General features: G+C 43.4%; 1 protein-coding gene across 1 annotated transcript in view; it reads left to right on the forward strand.

Moving 5' to 3' along the window:
* The window catches only part of LOC137524281 (interferon-induced very large GTPase 1-like), a 47,825-nt gene that overhangs the window by 23,591 nt on the left and 8,698 nt on the right, over window positions 1–15,536 (forward strand). Inside the window, exon 3 of the mRNA XM_068243960.1 lies at window positions 9,897–10,213. Within this exon, the coding sequence (XP_068100061.1) occupies window positions 9,916–10,213 (298 nt within the window). The 5' untranslated portion in view covers window positions 9,897–9,915. The remainder of the gene's footprint in view (window positions 1–9,896; window positions 10,214–15,536) is intronic.

Raw genomic sequence — 15,536 nt, forward strand, 5'->3', positions numbered from 1 at the left:
TTCCTTGAAAAAATATTGGTTGTAAGCACACCGCTTTCAATGCTGTTAGTGCTTAAGCAGAATATATAGAACTCACGTGTTCCTGTACATATACGTCCACATAGGTTGTCAGTGAAGATAGTACTCCTCCGCACTCCTCATGAGTCGTAATGATAATAACGGCAACTCCAGATTCCTGCTCCACGCCAGCGGACTCGTACAAGGCACGTCACTTCCGCCAGTAAGATTTAGCGGGCTGCTCTCAGTACTTCCGCCCGGCTGGGCTACACTGGGCTTAGCTACATAAGGTGACGTCACCACAAGATCTTGGAACTTCGCATGCGGGCAGCAGCTGCGCGCTTTAACTGCAAGCCCAGTTCCAGTCCTGTAACTGCGTTGCCCACAGATTTCAACGATATCTCACCACCTCTACGCGTTTCAGCCACTAAACGATGGCCTTCATCAGGAGGGTTTTAACTTATGGAGCAGTCCGCCATGTTCATTCTATATATACCCTACATGGGTCCGCCCATCTAGTGTTGGGCGAACAGTGTTCGCCACTGTTCGGGTTCTGCAGAACATCACCCTGTTCGGGTGATGTTCGGGTTCGGCCGAACACCTGATGGTGTTCGGCCAAACTGTTCGGCCATATGGCCGAACTAAGAGCGCATGGCCGAACGTTACCCGAACGTTCGGCTAGCGCTGTGATTGGCCGAACGGGTCACGTGTAGTGTTGGGCGAACATCTAGATGTTCGGGTTCGGGCCGAACATGGCCGAACTCCGAACATAATGGAAGTCAATGGGGACCCGAACTTTCGTGCTTTGTAAAGCCTCCTTATATGCTACATACCCCAAATTTACAGGGTATGTGCACCTTGTGAGTGGGTACAAGAGGAAATTTTTTTTTAGCAAAAAGAGCTTATAGTTTTTGAGAAAATCGATTTTAAAGTTTCAAAGGGAAAACTGTCTTTTAAATGCGGGAAATGTCTGTTTTCTTTGCACAGGTAACATGCTTTTTGTCGGCATGCAGTCATAAATGTAATACATATAAGAGGTTCCTGGAAAAGGGACCGGTAACGCTAACCCAGCAGCAGCACACGTGATGGAACAGGAGGAGGGTGGCGCAGGAGGAGAAGGCCACGCTTTGAGACACAACAACCCAGGCCTTGCATGAGGACAAGAAGCTTGCGGATAGCAATTTGCATTTTGACGCCATGCAGTCATAAATGTAATACAGATGAGAGGTTCAATAAACAGGGACCGGAAACGCTAACCCATCACAGATGTTCATTGTTCATGTTACTTGGTTGGGGTCCGGGAGTGTTGCGTAGTCGTTTCCAATCCAGGATTGATTCATTTTAATTTGAGTCAGACGGTCTGCATTTTCTGTGGAGAGGCGGATACGCCGCCGATCTGTGACGATGCCTCCGGCAGCACTGAAACAGCGTTCCGACATAACGCTGGCTGCCGGGCAAGCCAGCACCTCTATTGCGTACATTGCCAGTTTGTGCCAGGTGTCTAGCTTCGATACCCAATAGTTGAAGGGTGCAGATGGATTGTTCAACACAGCTACGCCATCTGACATGTAGTCCTTGACCATCTTCTCCAGGCGATCAGTGTTGAAGGTGGATCTGCACGCTTGCTGTTCTGTGTGCTGCTGCATGGGTGTCAGAAAATTTTCCCACTCCAAGGACACTGCCGATACCATTCCCTTTTGGGCACTAGCTGCGGCTTGTGTTGTTTGCTGCCCTCCTGGTCGTCCTGGGTTTGCGGAAGTCAGTCTGTCGGCGTACAACTGGCTAGACTTGGATTCCAAAGATGGGGTCCCTACATCTCTGCAAACCAGAGTTACAGGGGTCCAAAATTGGTAAAATCCCCCATAGGATTTCATTGCCTCCCTATTTCACTTTCCAAAATCTCACATCTTTTCAAAGGGCAATGGCTCAGCAGTACCAAATTTTCTAGCATTGTAGGGACCCTTAGGGGGATCATGACTGGTGAGTTTTGCCACTGCTGAGCCATTGCCCTTTGAAATGGTGTGAGATTTTGGAACGGTAAATAGGAGGCCCAATGAAAGCCTATGGGGGATTTTACCAATTTTGGACCCCTGTAACTCTGGTTTGCAGAGATGTAGGGACCCCATCTTTGGAATTCAAGTCTAACAATATGTCTTCTACCTGCATGAGACATTTCGTGAGATTCAGACGTTGCTAACGGCCATGGCTGAGATTTATGTACGCCACCATCACTACCATTGAAATAGCCCAAATAAACAGGTTTTTGTGACCCTAGGCTATGACCTCTTCGGCCTAGGGGCCCGAAACTCCCCAGTCATGTTCCCCCTAAGGGTCCCTACAATGCTAGAAAATTTGGTACTGCTGAGCCATTGCCCTTTGAAAAGATGTGAGATTTTGGAAAGTGAAATAGGGAGGCAATGAAATCCTATGGGGGATTTTACCAATTTTGGACCCCTGTAACTCTGGTTTGCAGAGATGTAGGGACCCCATCTTTGGAATCCAAGTCTAACAATATGTCTTCTACCTGCATGCAACATTTCGTGAGATTCAGACTTTGCTAACGGCCATTGCTGCGATTTATGTACGTCACCATCACTACCATTGAAATAGCCCAAATAAACAGGTTTTTGTGACCCTAGGCTATGACCTCTTTGGCCTAGGGGCCCGAAACTCACCAGTCATGTTCCCCCTAAGGGTCCCTACAATGCTAGAAAATTTGCCACTGCTGAGTAATTGCCCTTTGAAAAGATGTGAGATTTTGGAACTGTAAATAGGAGGCCCAATGAAAGCCTATAGGGGATTTTACCAAATTTGGAGCCCTGTAACTCTGGTTTGCAGAGATGTAGGGAACCCATCTTTGGAGCCCAAGTCTAACAATATGTCTTCTACCTGCATGAGACATTTCGTGAGATTCAGACGTTGCTAACGGCCATTGCTGCGATTTATGTACGTCAGACTCGCCACCATTGAAATTGCCCAAATAAACAGGTTTTGTGACCCTAGGCTATGACCTCTTCGGCCTAGGACTGCATTGAACGCGACCCACGCATTGTGCGCATTCTGGACAACACCAATTACTGCGTTTATACCCTTCTGGATCCACGGTACAAACACAATGTTCCAAAACTGCTTGAAGAAAGAGCCAGACAGGTCAAAATGGAAGAATACCAGCAGGCCCTTGTGGAGACTTTAGAGAGGAGATTGACATCCTCCCCCTCCTCTAGCCAGTTGTACGCCGACAGACTGACTTCCGCAAACCCAGGACGACCAGGAGGGCAGCAAACAACACAAGCCGCAGCTAGTGCCCAAAAGGGAATGGTATCGGCAGTGTCCTTGGAGTGGGAAAATTTTCTGACACCCATGCAGCAGCACACAGAACAGCAAGCGTGCAGATCCACCTCCAACACCGATCGCCTGGAGAAGATGGTCAAGGACTACATGTCAGATGGCGTAGCTGTGTTGAACAATCCATCTGCACCCTTCAACTATTGGGTATCGAAGCTAGACACCTGGCACAAACTGGCAATGTACGCAATAGAGGTGCTGGCTTGCCCGGCAGCCAGCGTTATGTCGGAACGCTGTTTCAGTGCTGCCGGAGGCATCGTCACAGATCGGCGGCGTATCCGCCTCTCCACAGAAAATGCAGACCGTCTGACTCAAATTAAAATTTATCAATCCTGGATTGGAAACGACTACGCAACACTCCCGGACCCCAACCAAGTAACATGAACAATGAACATCTGTGATGGGTTAGCGTTTTCGGTCCCTGTTTATTGAACCTCTCATCTGTATTACATTTATGACTGCATGGCGACAAAATGCAAATTGCTATCCGCAAGCTTCTTGTCCTCATGCAAGGCCTGGGTTGTTGTGTCTCAAAGCGTGGCCTTCTCCTCCTGCGCCACCCTCCTCCTGTTCCATCACGTGTGCTGCTGCTGGGTTAGCGTTACCGGTCCCTTTTCCTGGAACCTCTTATATGTATTACATTTATGACTGCATGCCGACAAAAAGCATGTTACCTGTGCAAAGAAAACAGACATTTCCCGCATTTAAAAGACAGTTTTCCCTTTGAAACTTTAAAATCGATTTTCTCAAAAACTATAAGCTCTTTTTGCTAATTTTTTTTCCTCTTGTACCCACTCCCAAGGTGCACATACCCTGTAAATTTGGGGTATGTAGCATGTAAGGAGGCTTTACAAAGCACAAAAGTTCGGGTCCCCATTGACTTCCATTATGTTCGGAGTTCGGGTCGAACACCCGAACATCGCGGCCATGTTCGGCCTGTTCGGCCCGAACCCGAACATCTAGATGTTCGCCCAACACTACGCCCATCCACCTACCAGTGGGTGCAAAGTTCACGCTTGTGATTTTGAAATATAAGGTGCAAATAGGAGATCCTAAAACGTTTTTGAGGGCACTTTGCAATATATCTTCATTTAGACCATCTTGCAGAAAGATATTTAAAAAATATTTGGTAAAAAATTAAAATAAAAAATAAAAAATATACACAATGATACTACTTTCAAATTCATTCAGATGCAACATACATCCACGTACGTGTATCTTAAAATTTATGTATATACCAATACGCAAGCCCACAATGCTGGGTCTTGGATGATCCATATTCCAGATAGTTTCTCCTCCCTGTATCCACAACATCCTGCCTATCCAATCACTACTCCACTTTAAAAGAATGCAAAAAGCTCCATTTCACTATTGGGATTAAAGTGTCCAATTGGAAGATCCACTTGGATTCATTCCTTGACATTTTGTGGATATAATTGCCCCCTCTCCAATCAGGCTCTACTATCTCCACACCAAAGAATATAGTCCCCCTCAGACTACCATTATGCTGTTCCTTATAATGTTTAGATAACGGGTGCCCCTCATTCTTCTTTTCAATGTTATTAAAATGTCCCCCCACCCGTCTCTGAAGCGATCTTTTGGTCCTCCCAATGTACCTCTTGTGACAGGGGCACTGGACACAATAAATCACCCCAGCAGTAGTGCATGTGATAAAATCTCTGATCTTATATTTCACTGTGTCCTGTGCCTCAATTTCTACTATTCTTCCCGGATTGGTTGTTCTTCTGCAATTCAGACATATACCACATCTCACAAAGCCCCCCCTGTCCCTGGTTGCACCCCCCTTTAAGGATGGTCCCTCATTAGCCGCTGTGGCTATAGATAGCCCTAAATTTGGCGCTTTTTTAAAAATCACCTTAGGTCTATCTGGTAATTTCTCACCCAATAGTTTATCTTCTTTTAGAACGTCCCAGTGTTTCTGGAATATATTCACAACCTTTTTGGATTGGGCAGTGTACTGTAGCACTACATTGAACTCATTTGAATCCCTACTTTTCCAATCTTGTACATTCCTTGGACCCAATAACTGGTTACGTTCCTTCTGTCTGATTTCTTCTTGTGACCTGTATACCTGTTCACTGGGATATCCCTTTTCAAGGAAGCAGTCCACAAGTTTCTCAGCTTCTGCGTCATAATCCTCCATGTTTGTGCACTTACGCCTGAGTCTCGTGAACTGTCCCTTGGGGACATTATTTAGCCAGATAGGGCTATCTATAGCCACAGCGGCTAATGAGGGACCATCCTTAAAGGGGGTTGCAACCAGGGACAGGGGGGGCTTTGTGAGATGTGGTATATGTCTGAATTGCAGAAGAACAAATAGTAGAAATTGAGGCACAGGACACAGTGAAATATAAGATCAGAGATTTTATCACATGCACTACTGCTGGGGTGATTTATTGTGTCCAGTGCCCCTGTCACAAGAGGTACATTGGGAGGACCAAAAGATCGCTTCAGAGACGGGTGGGGGAACATTTTAATAACATTGAAAAGAAGAATGAGGGGCACCCGTTATCTAAACATTATAAGGAACAGCATAATGGTAGTCTGAGGGAGACTATATTCTTTGGTGTGGAGATAATAGAGCCTGATTGGAGAGGGGGCAATTATATCCACAAAATGTCAAGGAATGAATCCAAGTGGATCTTCCAATTGGACACTTTAATCCCAAAGGGATTAAATAGTGAAATGGAGCTTTTTGCATTCTTTTAAAATGGAGTTGTGATTGGATAGGCAGGATGTTGTGGATACAGGGAGGAGAAACTATCTGGAATATGGATCATCCAAGACCCAGCATTGTGGGCTTGCGTATTGGTATATACATAAATTTTAAGATACACGTACGTGGATGTATGTTGCATCTGAATGAATTTGAAAGTAGTATCATTGTGTATATTTTTTTATTTTTTATTTTAATTTTTTACCAAATATTTTTTAAATATCTTTCTGCAAGATGGTCTAAATGAAGATATATTGCAAAGTGCCCTCAAAAACGTTTTAGGATCTCCTATTTGCACCTTATATTTCAAAATCACAAGCGTGAACTTTGCACCCACTGGTAGGTGGATGGGCGGACCCATGTAGGGTATATATAGAATGAACATGGCGGACTGCTCCATAAATTAAAACCCTCCTGATGAAGGCCATCGTTTAGTGGCTGAAACGCGTAGAGGTGGTGAGATATCGTTGAAATCTGTGGGCAACCCAGTTACAGGACTGGAACTGGGCTTGCAGTTAAAGCGCGCAGCTGCTGCCCGCATGCGAAGTTCCAAGATCTTGTGGTGACGTCACCGTATGTAGCTAAGCCCAGTGTAGCCCAGCCGGGCGGAAGTACTGAGAGCGGCCCGCTAAATCTTACTGGCGGAAGTGACGCTCCTTGTACGAGTCCGCTGGCGTGGAGCAGGAATCTGGAGTTGCCGTTATTATCATTACGACTCATGAGGAGTGCGGAGGAGTACTATCTTCACTGACAACCTATGTGGACGTATATGTACAGGAACACGTGAGTTCTATATATTCTGCTTAAGCACTAACAGCATTGAAAGCAGTGTGCTTACAACCAATATTTTTTCAAGGAACAGTCTGTGCATCTTTGCTATCGAGTTGGTGCATTTATTGTTCATACAGGTGCTGGATGGAAATCGGTCTTTTTGCAAGGAAACTGCTATTGACACCGTGAGCACGGCATAAGGGACATTTCTGCAATTGAGATAGGCCTTTTTTCTACACATTGTGTGCTGTTAAATTTTATGGCCAGGTTTTTTCATCTTTTATGGAAGGGCCCTTCTTAGTATGTGTGGTGTGAAGGAGTGATTGTTCCATGAGGGATTGCTGATGTTTCATGTTTATTGCTGATGACTGATGCTCAATGCGGACTGTTTTAGGTTGCTAAAAATAAACAAATTTGGGGATCATCTAGCGCGTGTTAATTGTGTTAAAGCGTTCAAATCCATCTCTGCTCACTTTTACTGTCTATTTTAACGTGCAGCATCAAAACAGCATATATAAATGGCAGTACATATTATCCATCTAGGATAAAAACTTATAATCACTCATAGAGTGAGGAACTACATTAAAGTGGTCTAACACCCAGCATTTCAACTTTGCTTTAAAAGATTGCTTACAGCTTAGAAACGATTATGCCAGATTTTTTTTTTAGCAGAAATTCACTGAATGGATTAAACATGACATTTTAGTGTTGCATTTAGCTAGAAATCCTCCTCCGTGCTTAGGTTTAGTTACAAATGTATCTATTTACAAAGTAATAAACAAACACTGCTCTGAGAGAACAAAGAGGGCTTCCTTGGCAGGCTTTTCAGAGGTCTAATTGCATTCCAAACAAAGATACATTTGTAACTAAAGATAAGAACCGATGCGGATTCCTAGTTAAATCCAACACTAAAATGTCATGTTTAACCCATTCAGTGAATTTCTGCTTAAAAAAAATCTGGCATAATAATTTCTAAGCTGTAAGCAATCTTTTAAAGCAAAGTTGTAATGCTGGGTGTTAAACCACTTTAAATGGGAAACATAAAAAAACCCCTCCAGAGTGACACTGCTCAGAGGGCCCATCCACAGCACACCAATCAAATTCGTATACCTGCAAGAAGCAAATAGAAGGGCCGTCCAAGCAGCGACACTCCCCCCAGTTAAAAAGACCCCACCAAGGGGCCATCTCATTAGCAACGTCAATACATTCAGATATGGAAATGCCTCATGAATTATTTAAAAAACAGTTAAGATCTATGTCAATGTTAAGGCCTGCGGGCTCAAGAGTGTCCATTTCATAAATATTTTTAGTTTCAAGTTTAGACAGTTCACGGATCTTGTTAGATCCTCACCATGAAGGCTGCAATTTTTCCAGACCAGCCATTCTCATGTTTCTGAGTTTACACAGGTGGTTGCCAACAAAGTGTCTGGACACACTGTGGTTAGTGTGCCCCTTTTCACTCTTGTAGTAATGTTCACCTAGCCTTTCTTTAAGCTCCCTACTCGTCCTCCCTATGTACTGCTTGCCACACTCACATGTCAGGCAGTACACTACAAACTTTGTGGTGCAGGTTATGAACCCCCTGACCTTAAAATCTTGACCATTTGCAGTAAATGTAATACTGGATACCTTTTTAGTTAATCCTGCCTGACATATCCTACATGTTCTACAAGGATAGAAACCATCCTGTTGCCATGGGTTCTTTTTCTTCTCAGGTGGATTCACACAGCTAGGTGCTAGGATAGATTTTAAATTGTTAGCTTTTCTATAAATGAATTGCGGACGATCTGGCAAGGCAGAACCCAGTTGGGCGTCGGCCTTAAGTATACTCCAGTGTCGTTTTATGATTCTTTCAAATTCACGGTATTGCTGGTTAAAGCCAGTCACAAATGGTACAGTCTCCATGTCTCTCTCTCGATTTTTTCTAGTAAAGGTTTGTGCCCTATCAGTCATAGCAACTTTATTCCTTTGCTCATCAATGAAGGCTGCACTGTATCCCTTTTGTAGAAAACGATCTTTCACCATTTCAGACTGCTGCAGAAAGTCATTGAAGTATGAGCAGTTCCTTCTTAATCTGAGGAACTGCCCTTTGGGTACAGCCTTCACCCAACTGGGATGGTGACACAAGTATGTAGAGCTCGGATAACGGGAAGATTACACACCTTGCATTCAAAAACAGGTACAGTAAAAGGAGGACATTAGCTTCAACATAAGTTGTGCACAAATTATCCCTAATATGCCTTATGCTGAAGCTAACGCCCTCCTTTTACTGTACCTGTTTTGAATGCAAGGTGTGTAATCTGCCCATTATCCGAGCTCTGCATACTTGTGCAGGTAGTCAAATCAGGTGCAGCGTCTGTTTGGAAGCGCTGCCATTTCCTTCTGCTGTACAAAATCTTAAGTATACTTTAGGCTAGCTGGCTCCATGGGCGACAGCTTGCATTCAAATTTTAGAATTTAGATTAGTGTTCAGCACATAATTTGCATTTGATTTGTATTCAAGGTGTGTACTTAGCCTTAGAGGGGCTGTGCACATCTCTGGAACTATCACTTCACTTGCAGCCTGTGAGCGCTGCCGATTGCTTGCTGGCTTCTGATGAGAAGCCATCGGTCTTTCTACCGGGGACTTAGATAAATGAATGGGAATTATGTTCACATTCATTGATCTCCGGGCTAACGGGGGGGGGGGGGGGCAACACGGGAGCATGAGGGCACGTGCGTGATCGCGCACAGGAGCGCGCAGCAGTGCAACAGCAGCCGCCTGGACGTGACAATCACGTCCAGGTGGCTTAAATGGTTAATATTAGTTAAAAGATTAAAAAAACACTCACGAGCACTGGAGATCATTGAGCATTGTACAAGTGGTGATAGGTGGGTCCCAGGTTACCGCTCACACATGCAGCCTCGTATCCCCGCGTCCTGTGTTTAATTCCCTCAGCCGGTCATATGAGATGTAGCTCCTCCCTACGCGTTTCGTCAGATCATCAGGGGTACACAAAGTATTTATTGCTTTTTATAGATGTGTTCCTGTGCCTTTACTTTACAGATAGTAATATCCAGGCAACATGGCTTCAGTTGAAGAAGCATCACAGACCATAAGACGAGCGAGAAAGAAATTAGTGGAAATATTTGAACATGACGTGGAAGGTTTGTGTGATGAGCTGAACTCCCTCCATCTCCTGTCCTTTAATGACTACATTTATCTCCAGTATGATGAAGATCCCTTTGTAAGAGTGGAATACATGATAAACATAATACTGCAGAGTGGAGAGCCCGCATCTGAGAAGTTCCTAGATCATCTGGAGAACATGGTTCTTCGGTTTCCTGCATTGTCCACATTGCCTCCTTGCCTTGTCCTGGATGGTGAGTAAACTAAGTCTGTTTACGGAAAATATATTATAAAAGAGAGATATCCCAGGTAGTCAGAACACAAAAAAGGGTGTAAAGAGAAGAATGACTAGTCCTCAAAAACAATTGCTGAGTAGTGAAGTAGCAAATATCACATTTTCGGTTTGCGAACATGAACCTGAATTTTCTCCAAAAGTTTGCGAAGTGGCCTTTTGTGTCGGGCTCCATAGACTGTAATGGGTAGGCTTACATTAAAGAGAACCCGAGGTGTGTTTGAAGAATGTGATCTGAATACAGAGGCTGGATCTGCCTATACAGCCCAGCCTCTGTTGCTATCCCAAACCCCACTAAGGTCCCCCTGCACTCTTCAATCCCCCATAAATCACAGCCATGCTGTGAGGCTGTGTTTACATCTGTAGTGTCAGTCTCAGCTGCTCCCCCGCCTCCTGCATAGCTCTGGTCCCTGCCCCCGTCCCTTCCCTCCAATCAGCAGGGAGGGAAGGGATGCAGGCGGGGACTGGAGTTCTGCAGGAGGCGGGGAGAGCAGCAGACTGACACTATAGAGATAAACACAGCCAGCTCTGACAAGCTGTTTGTCAGCAGTGTGGCTGTGATTTATGAGGGATTGTAGAGTGCAGGGGGACCTTAGGGGGGTTTGGGATAGCAACAGAGGCTGGGCTGTATAGGCAGATCCAGCCTCTGTAGGCAGATAATATTCTTCAAACCCACCTCGGGTTCTCTTTAAAACTTTCAAGGCATTTCCGCAGCCACAATTTCTTTAAAAAAAAGGTGTAGAAAGTGTGCTTAAACCTGGACAGTGGCATGGAAAAAGAGGATCAACTGTGAAATAGTCACCAAAAAAATACGTATTTTGTGCAAACGCTTTTTTAATGGTTATTTTTAAAGTTTAATGGCTGCTAACTTTAGTAGTTAATAGCAAAGCCCCTGAACATGGTAGAAACACCAAATTTGCAGCGTATGTTAACGAGGACAGTGGGAACAAGAGGATTTTTTTTCAAACAGACGATGTTAAATTTAAAGGAAAAAAGTCGAAATTTAAACGCGGTAAAATGACAGATAATGTATTAATATGTATATAAATGTATTTTTTTTAATATGTTCAGAGTGTGGAAAATATAAAAAAAATGATGTGGGGTCCCCCTACCGAGGCTCTTTAACCCCTTGTCCCCCATGCAGGCTGAGGATAGCCAGAATCCTCCCCCAGCCACTTGGGGCTTCGCACCCTGAGCTATAACAGCCCACATGGTCCATGGTATTGGGGGGGCTCTGGGGGAGAGGGGCTGCCAAGCCTTCCCCTCCCCCTTGGAACCCTTGTCCAATCCATGGACGAGGGGCTCTTCCCCACCTCTGGTGCACTAGGAGGTGGTGGGGACCGACGACACTTGGGGGGGTGGGGTATGGATATATGGATATGGCTTAATTATAGTTACCAAGGTTTTCTTTTAAGGATATCAGCTAGAAGGGGTGAATATTATAACAACCTAAGAGCCATATCCATAAATATTGGGACATCAACACACTTCTAACATTTTTGGCTCTATACACAACCATAATGGATTTGAAATGAAGCAAACACAATGTGCTTTAACTGTAGACTGTCAGCATAATTTGAGGGTATTTACATCCAAATCGGGTGAACGGTGTAGGAATTACAACAGTTTGCAGCATTTTAATGAAGGGCCCATAAGCAATGAACTTTTTCTCCTGAGATTCTCCTTGACCTGACAATAAAATGCCTTATAAACCCCAGCAAGCAAGAAAATACTCAAAATAATTTTGATAGTACCTTTTCATCTACTTTTGGTACTTTTTCAAATGCATCATGCTGAAAAAATCTATTTAAATACAAAAAAAAAATTATCTTGAGGGAGAAAACTCAGTAGGAGAAGTGAATTGCATATGGCCCAAGGAGTTGAACTTCAGGTTTTGGCCCATGTGTCCATGTGTCCATTAAGTAGCTTGCTACATAACCATGACAATGCTCTCATTTCTAACTAAACTCAGAAGCTTGATCACTGTTAAAGGGACTCCGAGCAGTGCAGAAACTATGGAAAGATGTATCTTATTTTAAAGCTCTCTTTCTCCACTTTCCAATGATATATAAACCGCCGCCCTACGCCTTTTAGTTTTCGCTATTTTCACGATCAAATTTGCCGCGGCCACGACTTCGATCGCGAAAATAGAGAAAAGGTGTCGTCAGAAAGAGGAGAAAGAGATCTTTAAAATGATATCCATCTTTCCATAGTTACATTGTATTACACAGGGCGACTTTTTCCTAAAGTCTGCAGATGAATGGAGCTGCTGACTTTGAGAAAAAGTCTCCCTGTGTAATACAATATAACTATGGAAAGATGGATATCATTTTAAAGCTCTCTTTCTCCTCTTTCTGATGACACCTAAATCGTAACCCTATGCCTTTTAGTTTTCTCTATTTTCGCGATCGAATTCGCGGCCGCGGCAATTTCGATCGCGAAAATAGAGAAAACTAAAAGGCGTAGGGTGACGATTTAGGTGTCATCAGAAAGAGGAGAAAGAGAGCTTTAAAATGATATGCATCTTTCCATAGTTTCTGCACTTTAATTTGTGTGTGTTGGGGGAGAGAGGGTAAAGATTCCAGCACCTGTGATCAATTTAAAAATGTAAATCATGGGTGAGGAGCAACTAAACTATTATTTTTACATATGTTTTTTTTCCGGAATATAAGATGCTCTGGACTATAAGACATACCTAGGTTTAGAAGACAAAAACAGGAAATAAAATATATACTAAACCTGGTGTGTCTATAGTGCAGGGGCGTCTTGTAGACATTTTCCCCCCAAGCTGTCTCTGTCTAAGCTACACTGCCCAGTGCCCAGCTACACTAACCCCTGCTGCTTCCCTAGCTAGACTAAGTACCCTACACTAACATTGTGCTACATTACACTACATTACACTAACCCCTGATGCCCCCACCAGTATCTATACTACACAGTACACTAACCCTTGCTTTCCCCACCAGTAACACTACACTACATTAAACTAACCACCGCTTCCCCACCAGTATCACTACACTACACAGCATTAAACTAACCCCTGCTTCCCCCACCAGTATCACTACACTACACTGACAGCCCCTGTCTTGAATGTCCACAGAATCTGTTTATTGGCTTTTGTATAATGATAACATATATAGTACACAGAAAAAAAACAACAACAACTCAACACAGATCCTGTCCATAATGCATCCAATCATCCCCTCTTCCACCTGGTCCACTTTCACTCTCAAGACCCAACTCCATATCATGACTTACATCAATTGACTACTCAGGTAGAGGGAAGCATTATACCACTTTCTTCAAGATATGTAAACTAGGGGTTCCACAATTTATCAAAGTTCTTTTTTCAGTTCCAAATAAGCTTTCCAAATAAGCTTTGTACATTTGTAAGGTGTCATTAACAGACTTCATCTAGGTTGCTACAGTAGGTGGCTGTGAATCAATCCACTGTAAAATGAATGTTTTCCTTGCATAGAAACATAATATATATCCACAGAAGTATTTTATAAGTGGTAGAAAGAATGTCACCAACAGTTCTTAACAGATTGGTCTTAAGGTGGCCATTAAGAGTACAATCCCATGGCTGATTAATCATTTTTAGTAATCAATCAGAAATGATCTGCTATGCCCATTAACTGACAAATTCGAGCAACCGAGTTTAATCAGATTAATGGAATTGATCCATTTTTTGGATTGATCCCATCGATCTAATTGGATTGGTTAGCGGGAATTCAGCAATTAATGGGTACAACAGATTGGCCTCAATTCACTAAGCAGTTTAGACTAGTCTTCTGATGGTTTGGTCAGTTGCATCAAAGGGGAATTCACTATTACCAAATGTTTTAGACCTGATTTTAAACCTGGTCTAAACCATTTGGTAATTAGGTGGGTAAAGCAGGGGAAATATTCAAAAGATGCAATTCACAAATGAGTAGCTATGACTGACATCCTTCTCCTTTGAGGAGCTCTACTGTGGATACAATTAAACTCCTGCATAATTCATTCAAAGGTTCCATCCTCACGTCTAAAATACCTCACAGAATTCCTTTACCTACAGAAATCAGCTTGTCTAATCTCTGTCAGAAAAAGTGGGCGTGGTTACTCCTTGTTTGCCTTTGTGAATTGTGTAATTACTGAATGTTAGACCAGGTCTAAAAACAAGTCTAAAACATTACACCAAACCTTCAGTAGACTAAAAACAATCTGTAGACTAGTCTAAACTGCTTAGTGAATTGAGGCCAGTGTTTCCAATGGATTACTGATTGTTCAGATTGTACCATTAATTACCCCCTTTAAGGGATAAGTCAATTGATCAGTGAAATGCCTTGCTCAGAACCTCACCCAACTGAGTCCAATAACGGTTCCATTTGTGACATGTCCAAAAATGGAATATAGTTACCCACAATAGCTGGACAACTTACTCTAAGGGAGGTATAGCAGACCCTGAATATAAAGTTTAACAATAACAGCCTATCTTTAGCTGGAATCAGTATTTCTCTGGTATCTTACAATTTGGTAGAACATCCTTCCTCCTCCAAATTAGGGATATCAAACTTCCATGAGTTATAGGTTTTGTTGACTTGGTCAGTAAATACTGTATATCCATCAGAGTAGTATAAATCTGGGAAAGGATGCTACTCACTGACTCTTGTATGAGAAGGGCTTCTAGAGGGTTTTATTCATAATCATATTTGAGAGTTTCGCAATCACTTTAGAAATATGACACCATAATCTTCACTGCAAACTCCTCAAAATTGTTAAAACTCATAAGTTATTTCCAAATTCCTAATTTTAACTTGGAAAAGCTGCAATCTGAGTAGAAACTTAAAGGGACCCTGAAGCTACAAAAAGTGCCCCTAGCCCTAGGTGGTACTCACCTTGGGAGGGGGAAGACTCTGGATCCTAAAAAGGCTTCCCTCGTCCTCCTCAGCCCATTCCAGCACTGGGACTCCCAAAAGAGAGCTTGTTGATACAAGCACAGTACCATGGACCTGCTTTGGCTTTCTTAGGAAAAAAAAAGTCTTGTCTGCAACTGTGACGTAGAACCGACCCAATTGGGCTTGGCTATTTTCACTGGAACCCGAGCGGGACAGTGCTAGTGCGCATGGACAGTAAAGCCACTCTTCGAGGATGAGGGAAGCCTCTTTAAAGGGAACCTGAACTGATGTTAAAATTTCTGTACTTTCTGTATTTCTGAACTTACCTGGAGTTCGTGAGGTCCCTTGACATTCTCTGGGTCCTCTCCATTCTCCCGCTGGCAGCTCTGATACCTGTGCTGGAGT

Source organism: Hyperolius riggenbachi, chromosome 7 (genome assembly GCF_040937935.1).
Source record: "Hyperolius riggenbachi isolate aHypRig1 chromosome 7, aHypRig1.pri, whole genome shotgun sequence".
Lineage (NCBI taxonomy): Eukaryota > Metazoa > Chordata > Amphibia > Anura > Hyperoliidae > Hyperolius > Hyperolius riggenbachi.